This window comes from Saccopteryx bilineata, chromosome 4 (assembly GCF_036850765.1).
Source record: "Saccopteryx bilineata isolate mSacBil1 chromosome 4, mSacBil1_pri_phased_curated, whole genome shotgun sequence".
Lineage (NCBI taxonomy): Eukaryota > Metazoa > Chordata > Mammalia > Chiroptera > Emballonuridae > Saccopteryx > Saccopteryx bilineata.
This window is the reverse complement of record NC_089493.1, coordinates 164,204,654-164,218,128: the sequence shown is the minus strand read 5'-3', so window position 1 is coordinate 164,218,128 and position 13,475 is coordinate 164,204,654. Positions and strand designations below refer to the sequence as shown.

Below are 13,475 nucleotides of genomic sequence, written 5' to 3'. Positions count from 1 at the left end.
AAAAAGAAACAAATATAGGATAACAGAGGATGATTTGACTGTGGGTGATGGGTATACAGCATAATCATCTGTCCAAATGACGTAGAGATGTTTTCTCTAAATCTATGTACTCTGGTTGACCAATGTCATCCTGTTAAGTTTAATTGTCTAAATAAAAAACAAATAAACAGGGAACCCTTGTATACTGAAGATTTTACATCTTATATTCACCAACTGGTGCTCGACCTTTACTATAATACAGCAAGTATGTGTTTGTTTTAATATTTAAGAATCTTCTTGTCAGTTTAGCCATTCATTAAAATTATGTATATAGAGCAAAAATCATAAAACCTTTGAAAGACAAGTGACTAACTGAAATAAATATAATATATATGAAATACTTAGCAAAGTTAATTTACTTACTACAGAAAAATGCCTTAAACATCTTTAAGAAAATGACCAATTTTAGGAGTAGGGTGTGGAATGAGCAAATGAATACACAGTCTATAAAAAAAAAAGACAATAGACCTACATACAAAATGATGTCCAAGCTTACTCGTAATTGAAGAACAAATCAGAGAGCATTTTTCACCAATCAGATTCCCAGATATTCTTAAAGTTTGCTGGTTTCCAATATGGTGTTTGGGGGAGCGGGGTTGGATGGGTGGCTAGTGAATATTTAGAGACTACTATGGGAAGTATAAAATAATTTAAAACTTTTTAGAAGACAATGTCTATCAATTTTAAAGATACATTCATACCCTATAATCCAGCGATTTTACAGTTAGGAATTTGCTAATATAAACTTGCCTAAGAATGCAAAGATATTCATTTTACACTGCCTTCAAAAGCTAAAAGCCTCAAAACAAACTACATGTCCATAAATTATACTATAGCCATATAAAGGGGAAACCATGCAGCCATTGGATACGTACTCACATCCTCAAACACACATGGGGAAAAACTATAAAGCTGCATAAGAGTGCAGACCCCCCTGTCCGTTCCCCCACACAGAACAAGCAGCAGGACAGGATCAGCTCCCACAGGAGCTCAAGCCTCAGCAAGCCACATTTCAGCAATATGAAGATAAACATCTCAATTGCAGCTATAATGTTACATGCTGCTATATCCTTTCATAATAAGAAATGATCTCTCTCTCTTTGGGCCAAATTTTTGTTACTGATTTTCTCTGCATTGATGACATCACATGTTCAATATTTTCTGCTTACCCTAGCACATGTTGCAGTTCCTCTGCCCCAGAGCGCATTAAGAGGGTTCTGAGGAAATGACATTTCCAAGCTTCAGCAACCAAGGCTTGCTAGCATCTAGCCAATATACATGCAAATTCACCCTTTTAAATTTAGCCAATTGGGTCAAAGAGCCCTCTAAAATCGAAAAGGAGTCTTCAAGAAAATATGAATGTGTATCTTACTCTTAATTCTATCCTGTGCAAATGGCTTTGTATACAGCCTGTGGCCATCTATGTAGGCAGGAGAAACACATCTAAATAGAAAGCACTCGAAATGTAGAGAGGGAAAAGCAGAAAGGACAAATCCAAACTTGGCTGTATTTCAGAATTTAAAAAAAGAAGCCTGCCTCACACAAAGGAAGAGAAAAACATGAAAATGATGAAGCCATTGGCAATAAGAGTAAGAAAAGGGCTGGCACTATAAATTTTGATCAGTCTGTGCATTAATCAAGACTTCAGGGTATAGTTCTGTTTGGTTTGGTTTGATGTCTACAGTGGAAGAGGAGTGACGTCAGAGAAATGGCGCCGTAAGGAGCGATATCGATAAATCTCCCCCAAAATTCAACAAGATCTTCAACCAGGGACAGAAAAATCTATCCTTGGAGCCTCCAGCAGTTCCACACTAAACGCAAAGGTATGATTGGGTACAGTGGAAGAAAAGATTTTTCATGGTAGCCCTGGCCATGTAGCTCAGTTGGTTAGAGTGTCATCCTGATAGCCTAGGTTGAAAATTTGATCCCCAAGGTAAGGGTACATAAAAGAATCAACCAAAAAAAAGAAAAGAAGCCCTGGCCGGTTGGCTCAGTGGTAGAGCGTCGGCCTGGTGTGCAGGAGTCCTGGGTTCGATTCCCAGCCAGGGCACACAGGAGAAGTGCCCATCTGCTTCTCTACCCCTCCCCCTCTCCTACCTCTCTGTCTCTCTCTTCCCCTTCCACAGCCAAGGCTCCACTGGAGCAAAGTTTGCCCGGGCACTGAGGATGGCTCTGTGGCCTCTGCCTCAGGCGCTAGAATGGCTCTGATTGAAGCAGAACGACATCTCAAGATGGGCAGAGCATCACCCCCTGGTGGGCATGCCTGGTGGATCCCGGTCGGGCACATGTGGGAGTCTGTCTGACTGCCTCCCCGTTTCCAGCTTCGAAAAAAATACAAAAAAAAAAAAGAAAAAAAAAGAATCAACCAATGAATGCATAAATAAGTAGAACAAATCGATGTTTCTCTTTCTCTCCCTCTCTCTAAAACCAATAAATAAAAATTTTAATAAAGATTTTCATGGTTTAAATCAGGGGCCGGGAACCGTTTTGGCTGAGAGAGCCATGAATGCCACATATTTTAAAATGTAATTCCGTGAGAGCCATACAATGACCCATGTACGTTATGCATTATCCAATAAAAATTTGGTGTTGTCCCGGAGGACAGCTGGGATTAGTTCCAGCCACCCGCAATCATGAACATGAGCGGTAGGAAATGAATGGATTGTAATACATGAGAATGTTTTATATTTTTAACATTATTTTTGTTATTAAAGATTTGTCTGCGAGCCAGATGTAGCTATCAAAAGAGCCACATTTGGCTTGCGAGCCATAGGTTCCTGACCCCTGGTTTAAATGTACCTCTGCCCAAACGTCTGTGGAAGATTTTCACTCACCTAATGTCCAACTTAGGTGCATTACCATAAGATGAAATGACAAATTACCTACCCATGGGCACAGAATACAAGGCTACCACAACAGAATTAAGCCATCACATGATCCTAGCCCTGCCATCCCATAGTAGCAAGAACTAGCAGAAGCACATGCCTCCAAAATTAGAATAAGAAATTCCCTGCCTGACTGGTGGTGGTGCAGAGGATAGAGCATAGACTTGGGAGGCTGAAATCCTAGATTAGAAATCCCAAGGTCGCTGGCTTGGAGTCCAAGGTCGCTGGCTTGAGCAAGGAGTCATTTAGTCTGAAGCCCCCAGGTCAAGGCACATATGAGAAAGCAATCAATGAATAACTAAGGTGCCCCACAACGAAGAACTGATGCTTCCCCATCTCTCTCCCTTCCTGCCTGTCCCTATCTGTCCCTCTGTCTCGCTAAAAAAAAAATAAAAATAAAAAATAAAAAAAGATTCTGGGAGGTTAATGTGGGGACTCTTCTTTTTAAAGGCTTTTGAAAGAAAGGATTCCTAGCAATACAGGTACACTACACTTATTTACACCCAACAGCGGTCCCCTATGATGGCAAAAAGATTTTAGGAGCCTAGAATTCTGAATGCTCTCAGATTCTCTGGCTCTACCTGGGACTACCAACTACTCTTTAGGTCACCTCCAACATGACAGATTGGCAAAGCCATCAACCCTTGCATAGTCTATCTCCCTCAGTTATACAGGTTCCATTTCTTTCAAAGATAACAAGCAATTGTTTAGCACCAAACCTCGGTAATGTTTCCTATTTTCAAAGAGCAAATCAAAAATTTTAAATAAGTTATGTTCACCTCCAAATGCATGCATATTTGAAAGCAGTGAACAACTCCAAGGTTTACTATAATCTCCCTTTCTTTCCCTCCTCCCTCCAAAAAAAAGGCTAGTAAAACCCACTTATTCTAATACAGGTCTTGATGCTATAGGCCCAAGTAAGAGAGTGCCAGTTAAGAATCTCAAAAGGTTTTGCCTGACCAGGCATTGGCGCAGTGGATAGAGCATCGGACTGGGATGCAGAGGACCCAGATTCAAGACCCCGAGGTCACAAGCTTGAGCGTGGGCTCATCTGGTTTGAGCAAAAACAACTCACCAGCTTGGACCCAAGGTCGCTGGCTTGAGCAACGGGTTACTCTGTCTGCTGTAGCCCCCTGGTCAGGGCACATATGAGAAAGCAATCAATGAACAACTAATGTGTCACAACAAAAAACTAATGATTGATGCTTCTCATCTCTCTTCGTTCCTGTCTGTCTGTCCCTATCTATCCCTCTCTCTGTGTAAAAAAAAAAAAAAAAAAAAAAAAAAAGAATCTCAAAAGGTTTTTAACAAAGGATGTACTCAGATCCATAGAATCTAGGGCCACCACCCTAAAAACTATCACTTTATGATAAATGTGAGGATACTGTCCAAGTAGTGATCAAGACTGACAGCAGCAAGGTTTATTTTAATATACTTCCCCAGAGTGCCTCTATGCAACATCTATGAAGTTGGGCATGACAATTTTTAGAGTTGGGCATGACTGACGAAATACTTGGCCTTTTAGTGTAAATATAAAGCAAAAATCAAGTTCTGTCTTTACCACAAAAGAATAGGAAAATTCATGTATATTACTGTGTAGGTGCTTCTCCAAGAGAAGAAATAATTCTCTCTAATTAGCAACACACATTAAAAGCAAACTTTCGTGCAGAGCAATGCAGGTAACTACAGCACCTAAGCCCTGCTGCTTTAGTCACCGAATTGGCTTAAAGCCATTTACAGAGAGGAGAAATGGTCGGGTTAGATTTTACTGCTCCTTTGCCTTGTCATGAACAACTACAGCAACGAAAATTTAAACAGACGATATGGATAGTACCTCCCAGAGGTTGTACTGCCACTTTAAATCAAAGGCATATATGTATGCAGAATAAAGCTGTTCTAAAATGAAACCAAGAAAAAGCTGAATTCAGAAAGAACATAGATTTCTGTTCAGTCTTCTTAGCTAAAGAAAGATAAAGATAAAAAAAATGATACAAAAATCCCATCAACAGGAACTGTGTGCTCTGCCCATTTTAAGACAAACACCAATATCTTCTTTGGTTCCAATACTTGAACCTTTTGAACCCAAAGACGGGGGAAGTGAGCAAGGCGGCCGGTGACCTAGAAGGAACGTGCGCTCTGGGTATTGTGACACTGCATTACTGCCCTCTTTTCCAGATACATCAAAAATAATTACTTTTGATTGCATTGGTGCTTTTCTGGGCAATTTTTCTTGCCTCCAAATCTGTTATAATGGTACTGGGATAATTGAAGCATTTCCCATTTGTTAGTATATGAGAGGTAGGCCAAGTGACCTAGTGAGCAGAAAGGAACCAAGACTCTAAAAGAAAGGAGAGGTTTTCCTTCCAACTTTTCACATACAACTCATTCCTAGTCATGATTGCTGTACTAATCCAATTGACTCTAATGCTTTTCTCCACATGGAATTAGAGTGGTTACTTCAGGGAAGAATTTAATCCAGCTCCTTCTGCCTGGCAAAGGTTTATTTATTTATTTTTTTCATCAAAAGGGTGGTAGACTTCAATGAAAGCATTTACAGTCTCCCAAGGACTACTTTTCCTTTAAAAAAAAATTAAATTAAATTACAGAGACCACCTTTATCAGATTCACCCTTTGGAATTTTTGGAAGCAAGTTCCTGCAAAACAGGGTCACAGACCCTCTAGGAATCTGATTAAACCTTATTCACAGAAAAACAATCAACAAAATTCCACAAGCCAGTCTATAAACTCAGGTTAAGAATTTCTGGCCTATAGAGAGATAGACTATGGAAAGGCTCAAGATAGTAGCAGAAGTCTAAGAAGGACCTCTCCCTCCCTTTCTTAACCTGGAAGCATAAAAATGATGAAAGTACTAATGAGGGCTCATTCCTGAGAATGTGAGTTTCCACTCATAGGCAACTTTGGTTTAGGAATTCTCTTTGGCCTGGGGAAACTGTCTTAGAACTGTGCTATAGTCTAAGACCCTGCCCGTAAAATCTTTCCTTCTCCTCTCAGAATGTCAGATCTGTCCTGTGATCTGAAAGACTCTACCAGCCCTCAAAGTATCCCTGCTGTCTTCTCTCTTCCCTTATATTTCCTAGGCATTTTCACCAATGAAACTCATACTTCTAATCCTGTTCTGGGGTCTGCTTCCAGAAAGACTCAAACTACACACCTGCAGTTGCTGCAGTTTTCACAGCACCTTTACACAGGGCCCGTAAGAACAGACCTTGAATTTTTCCAGTCCTTACTCATCTACTGCACTCCTTAAGACAATGACTTCTTAGAATAGCACAGTAGGATGAAGGCCCTGGAAGCCAACAGGCCAATGAGGTTTCACAGACACCATAGGTAGTTTTGAGATTTCTGCCTTTAGGTGTGTGACAAGACCCACTAAAGATTAAGTACCAATGGTATAAGAGAAATTGACATGGAAGGCCAAATCAGTAAGGTAAGATGTGTAAGAGGCCTCACCTTTGCCAGGCTTGAAAATATGACCCTGACTCATACTAGAAATATCTTTTACAACAGTAAACATGGAACTGTACATTTATAACCAAACTCTGAAAAGTGATGAAACTACTCAACAGGGAGAAGATAGAGTTAGGTCAAGTAAAAACAGCTAAAGCAAAAATCATATTCCAAAGTGTAAGAGACCTTTTATATTTACTAGACAAAGTCCAACAACAGAAGGAGACTCAAAGTCAGTTCTTAAGTATGCAGTAGGAACTATTAGGTGCACGAAATAACGCTCTATTAGTTGGGTGGCATAATGCACCAATCCCAGCATCAGTTGAGGTTTTCAGTTGGAGGAGGTGAGATTCTGAGGTAAATATACTGCTCACAAAAATTAGGAGAGATATTAAAAAAAAATTAGGAGATATTTAATAGCTTCATATTCATTTTGAAACATCCCCTCATTTTTGTGAGCAGTGTATAAGGGACTATGTCAGAATCAAGCCATGCTGTATCACTTGCCCTAAATCATTTCTGTCCCCCTATTAAGGCTTAGGGCATGCAGTATTAAATGACTATCAATCTACCCTTTTCTCCTGTGATAAAAAATTGTAAAATAGGACAGGAAGGAGAAATCTTTTAAATTAGAGTTTGACTAAAATTCTGTAAGAGCAAAATAACCAAATGCTTTGTTGTGCAAGCTCTCCCCTCCCCACTTTATTTTTGGTTAGTGATGTTAAGCTCTTAGTGACAAAGAAGCTAAACTCACTTATCTGGTTTACCAACACACTGAAAGCAAATCGGAGTCATGCTTCTATTTTAACCAAGCATGACAAGGCGATTGAGTAGCTTCCCAAACTACCAGAAGCAGTGGACACTAACTTGCAGAGACTGACGTTAGAGCAGCACTTCATAAATCCTGCAGGCTCCTGACCATTTAAAATGATCTCTCTCTCTCTCTCTATGCGGAATCAGCAGTCTAACACTGGCTCTCACAGGCACTAAAAATCATCACTCTGCTAACCCAAATCACTGTTCAGATGGGTCTTCTTGAATGCAGCCTTTATTACAACCTCACTGCTGCTTCCTACACTGACGGAATACCGTGTTTTTAAGTCAGGAGTGCTTCTTTCTTGCTTTATTGCAATCGGGGTCTGACAACGACCCAATACTGTTACAAAGCACAGTGCTTTATAACTGTAAAGCTTCTGGAAAACCCAAACAAAAGACACGTCACCGGGTGACGTCAGCCTATATACAGTTCTGTGTGGTCGAAGCATATAAGCAAATCCATTCTTGTGCCGTTTCTCGGAAAAGCTTTTCAGTAAATGCACTCATGCTGCTTCAGGAGCTTTCCCCTGCAACAAGCCGCCCATCTGCCATCAACAAGTTAAGACAGAGAGAACTAACAGCTGCGGAAAGGAAAGACTGATGCTTTGATTAACCAGCTGAGCTGTTGGAGGAGGGTGAAATTATTAACATATTCAAAAGTGATTTTAGGAATCAGAGTGGTCACAGAAAATGAAACGAATGCTTTTGACATGAAAATCCTAAGCAAAACAATTCACCCTGGTGGATTCAATTTTACTCAGAAAGCCTGGACACAGAAAACAGGAAACTGGTCAAAGGCTCCTGCACGTTAGAGCCTTTTACAGACTCACTGCGTTGGGTCTAACAACCGCGACTGAATGCAGCCTCCAATGTGCTCAGAAGAATGGGTAAGTCCATGTATTTATGTGTCTTGTACAGTCAGTAAGGAATCATGTTTATTTTTTCTTAATAAACTACTGAATTCATATTTTATGAAGTGAATCCCTGTTACATTTTTGGTTCTTGAGGTTTAGGTAAAAGCATATTTTGATGATGACAGGATTATGTTTTACCTTCTTAATGGTTTAAGTTTTGTTCCAGTCATACTAACAAGGTTAGTTTTTCTGCAGCAAATAAAAAATAAGTTATATGCAGTGAAATCTTTCACCATAATGTTATGTTTCTTTAATAGCTCATATGTTCTGCTGAAAAATATTCTATCTTCTTGTTTTCCTTAAATTATATTCTGCAGGCTTACATTTCAAGTGGCCATTAGGGGCCCCTATGCTGGCAGCAATATATGCAATGAGCATGGTTTTAAAAATGCTGCCTGCCCTGGGAATGGCGTGTCCGCCCAAATGCCGCTGCGAGAAGCTGCTCTTCTACTGCGACTCTCAGGGCTTCCACTCAGTGCCAAACGCCACAGACAAGGGCTCTCTGGGCCTGTCCCTGAGGCACAATCACATCACAGAGCTCGAAAGGGATCAATTTACCAGCTTCAGTCAACTTACCTGGCTCCACTTAGACCACAATCAAATTTCAACAATAAAAGAAGATGCTTTTCAAGGACTATATAAACTTAAGGAATTAATATTAAGTTCCAACAAAATATTTTACTTGCCAAACACAACTTTTACCCAACTGATTAACCTACAAAATTTGGACCTCTCTTTTAATCAGCTGTCATCTCTGCACCCAGAGCTCTTCTATGGCCTTCGGAAGCTACAGACCTTGCATTTACGGTCCAACTCCCTGCGGACTATCCCAGTACGCCTGTTCTGGGACTGTCGTAGTCTGGAGTTTCTAGATTTGAGCACAAACCGTTTACGAAGTTTGGCTCGCAATGGATTTGCGGGATTAATCAAACTGAGAGAGCTTCACCTAGAGCACAACCAACTGACGAAGATTAATTTTGCTCATTTCCTACGGCTAAGCAGTCTGCACACACTCTTCTTACAATGGAACAAAATCAGCAACCTGACATGTGGAATGGAGTGGACCTGGGGCACTTTAGAAAAGCTAGACCTGACTGGAAATGAAATCAAAACCATCGACCTGACAGTGTTTGAAACAATGCCTAATCTTAAAATACTCCTAATGGATAACAACAAGTTAAACAGCCTTGATTCCAAGATCTTAAATTCTCTGACATCTCTCACAACTGTTGGCCTCTCTGGCAATCTGTGGGAATGCAGCCCTAGAATATGTGCTTTGGCCTCCTGGCTGGGCAGTTTCCAAGGTCGGTGGGAGCATTCTATCTTATGCCACAGTCCTGACCACACCCAAGGAGAGGATATACTGGATGCAGTCCATGGATTTCAGCTCTGCTGGAATTTATCAACCACTGTCACAGCCATGGCGACAACTGATAGAGATCCAACCACTGAATATACAAAAAGAATAAGCTCATCAAGTTACCATGTGGGAGACAAAGAAATCCCAACTACTGCAGGCATAGCAGTTACTACTGAGGAACACTTTCCGGAACCAGACAATGCCATCTTCACTCAGCGGGTAATTACAGGAACAATGGCTTTATTGTTTTCTTTCTTTTTTATTATTTTTATAGTGTTCATCTCCAGGAAGTGCTGCCCTCCCACTTTAAGAAGAATCAGGCAGTGCTCAATGATTCAGAACCACAGGCAGCTTCGATCCCAAACACGACTCCATATGTCAAACATGTCAGACCAAGGACCATATAGTGAATATGAAGCTACCCATGAAGGACCCTTCATCATCATTAATGGCTACGGACAGTGCAAGTGTCAGCAGCTGCCATACAAAGAATGTGAAGTATAATATCTACTCATCATCAAAAATTACATCAGATAAGTAACCTATTTTACATAGTAGGGGATAAATATCTAATTTTTAACAGTGACATTAAGCCTAATTTTCAAAACCAAGTGGAGACTTAAGTTTTTGAAGTGTTAAAGTGTTTTTAATTTTTTTAAATGAAACCATATTTTAAGTGTTAAATGAAGCAATGCTCATTAATTTGCACTCTTGTTGGAAAGTCTAAAAATGCTTACTTCAAAACAAGACATTTCATATATATGATTATAAATTATTGAGTGTAAACATTTACACTAAGGTCTCCAATGCTATTTTTTTCTACTGAAAACAGTTTGGTATGAAGCTACTGAGCAGAAAAAGATATGGATCAATACTTGTTTGATCATTGCTTTCCATCCCAAGTACCACCACTGGCTTGCTGCTTTAAAGGAGACTTAGCAAAGTTCTCTTGTATGATAATTTGGTATTTACTCAAATCTACAATTTATCGCCAGTATGGGAAGTAGAATTTCATGTATGCTGAAGACTGGTAAATATTAAACACTGTTCTTCCAGAGTTTTTGCCTGGGTTAATAGATGTTATCAAGTTCACATCATGAAATCAGAACCCTTTATGTAATTCTAATAAGCTGAGTGATTCTTTAATATATTTAAACAATGAATCCAAGTGATTGTGGAAAAGGTCTCATTACAATGAAATTGATACTAAATAATTACATTGACTTTGTATCATACATCTCTACTTTTATAATGGAACATGATGATTTTTGTGGTATTTAGATAATTATTTTAAAGTAGTATTACATTACCATTTTACTAATTAGTTTACTAAATCCTATATTTACATTTATATGTAAAAAGAATTTGGAAATTATTCTGGACAGAAGAGAAACTGAGTCAACTTAATGCCATGACCTGCTTCCTCTAGTTTGAAAGCACACACAAAATTCTCTCAGTTGTGATTATCAAGCTGCGTTGAAAAGGGGGTTTAAACTAAACCTCTTTCTTCTGCCTTTTCCTCATCCTCAAACCTCAAAGCCAAATAAAAAATAATTGGCTAGCAACAGGCACAACAATGATTCTTATTAGAATATATTACAAAGGACACATTTAAAAATCACTTTTTAAATATCATAAGCTAAAATTTGACCTTTTAATAGATACATATTCATAAGAACAGTTCCTTCTAAATGAAGGGAACAGCATTATCACTGAGGCAAACCTTTCTGTGGGGGAATACTCCACATGCTCATGCAGCCGCACAGTGGTGACTGAAAGGTGCACGGAGGGAGGGGATGCAAAGGAAAGGCAGCATTTTGAAATCTGACTCACAGGAACAGGCAGCTGATGTTAAGAGGCAGCCAAGAGTGAGGCAGCCAAGAGTGAGGCAAACAGGTAGCTGTATATGACCTACAGGGCAAGGCCCCAGGACCTACAGCTGAAAAGGGGAAAAGGAAGAGGCTCTCCAGTGTTAATATAAACATTCCAGAATTAACAAATGATAATTGATACCACACTTTTCATGTAGAAAAGAGCCACAAGTATTGTTTCTTCAATTATGATTTCTATGGAGAATCTGTAACATATTTGGGATTCAGATGCAAGTCACCAATTCACAGAGAATTTTTCCATACACAAAGTTTCATGTAGTAGGAGCAAAAACCAAGACATTAGACTACTGATTTGATTTTTACAAGAATGAGAATTTTTACAACTGACATTCATTGTATTTGAAAAAGGCATAAATCCTTAGAGAAAACTACTACCCTAAAAGAAAAAAGTTATCTTTTCCTTAACATGGCCATTAACATGATAGCCTTAATTCAAGGCACATTTTCTTCCCTGGACTGTGTTGAAAACATGTAAGACTACAGTTGAATCTATGAGGTTTAATTCTAATTTTCACTTTTTAATACTAAGAGATGGGTGCCTATCTGCATTTCAAAGAAAATGTCTCAGTAAAAAGCAGACAAGATCAAATATTATGGTAAAAATTTACTCTCTATATTTTTTAAGGTGGACAAATTAATTTGGTAAAGTTTCAGCCCAGTCGAGTTCAGCTGATCTTGAGCAGTGAGCATTTGATCTCTTGTTAAACCAGACTCTGGAACTGCCTAGGCAGGGACAAAAGCTGATTTTATGGCACGGAGCACAGCTCACTGCTCACTGCTTCCCTACAGAAGGGCTGGATCTGAAACCCCCATTACAAATGAGAGCTCCACAAGGTAAAATTTACCAACTCATTTATCAGAGAAACCACGGCCATTTGTCAGAGAAAAGCTTTGTCACAATACAACTGTGCCCTGAACCCACAAGATTCCACTGGCCCCAGAAGGATGGCAAAGGAGTATTTTCTATCATTTCAACTGCAACTAGAATTAATTAAAACTGTGAGTAGAAGGGTGAGAAGAATTGGCTGGGAATCCCCACATTAATTCTAAAGATTATAGTTAGCAAAATGGACCATCAATCAGCAAAATCCTTAATGTATGTAGAAAAGTACAATGGAAAAGCAAGCCATTTAGTAAATCAGGGGAACAGGAGAGCCAAGGCCACCATGGCATACTTTCAAGTTGAAAAATAACTGATTTTTTTTGCCCTGCATATTTTTTGGTAATGCTCTCTGAGAAAAATAAGTAACAATGCCAAATAGCATGTTCCTTTTCAATTAAGCACAAACTTCCCCTCTGAATTGCCCAAAGAAGGCAGGATTTCATTTATTGATATTTTTGGTCGTTATGTATTTCGGTATCAACACAGGCTTGAAGATGAGACTGTTGGTCATACGTGCTCTCTTCTTTACCAGCTGGCTTGGGTAGAGAAGCCTTGCCGCTCCACTGCAGATCCTGCTAACACAATGTTAGTTAGGGCTTTTGTTTTTCAGTTTAGTTTTATCTTCTTCAGCCTCCTCTCTCCCCAACTCCCAACACCGGTTGTTTAGTCTGTTTATCTGTTTTCCCATTTGCAAAGTTAGAGAAAAATGACCACTTATCAAGAACCAGAAAAGTAATTAAATCTCTCTGAAAAAAGGGACCCTAAAGAAAGTTATGATACTGTACCCACTTAGTAACCAAGAGGTAGTTTGGAATCATTTCTATTCGTTTCTGTAGCCTGCCAGGGATTTCCATCACCTTTCTAAAATGAGAGTGGGCTGATAAATTTACAAATCCACACTCAACTCAGAAAGAATACCACTGCCAACATCAAACAGCAAAGATACTAATTTTTTAAGCTAAAAATCTGTACTAACATACGTAATTTCTTAGTGTGCCTAAGTTAATTTCTATACCAATTTAATGAATGGAATTGACAGAACTTCCTAACTCCACTAATTATTAAAATCCACCTGCTTATTCTGATGCTAGTCACCAAGAGCTAGACTCCATCTTTCCAATAAAAATGAGCCCAATGTAGCTCTATGTCTGAATTCTAAAAAAAAAAAAAAAAAAAAAAAAAAAGGCATATCCTTTTCTTTTCTTTCTTTTTTTTTTT

The 13,475-nt window shown here is 39.1% G+C and overlaps 2 protein-coding genes across 3 annotated transcripts in view; one reads left to right on the top strand and one right to left on the bottom strand.

The window, feature by feature from the left end:
* The window catches only part of CTNNA1 (catenin alpha 1), a 236,885-nt gene that overhangs the window by 78,502 nt on the left and 144,908 nt on the right, over positions 1-13,475 (bottom strand). The gene's annotated exons all lie outside the window — the stretch shown is intronic.
* Positions 7,689-13,416, top strand: LRRTM2 (leucine rich repeat transmembrane neuronal 2). Its single transcript, XM_066272606.1, has 2 exons — positions 7,689-8,095; positions 8,440-13,416. Exons 1-2 carry the CDS (start codon positions 8,092-8,094, stop codon positions 9,984-9,986), a joined length of 1,551 nt encoding a protein of 516 aa, XP_066128703.1. The 5' UTR covers positions 7,689-8,091; the 3' UTR covers positions 9,987-13,416.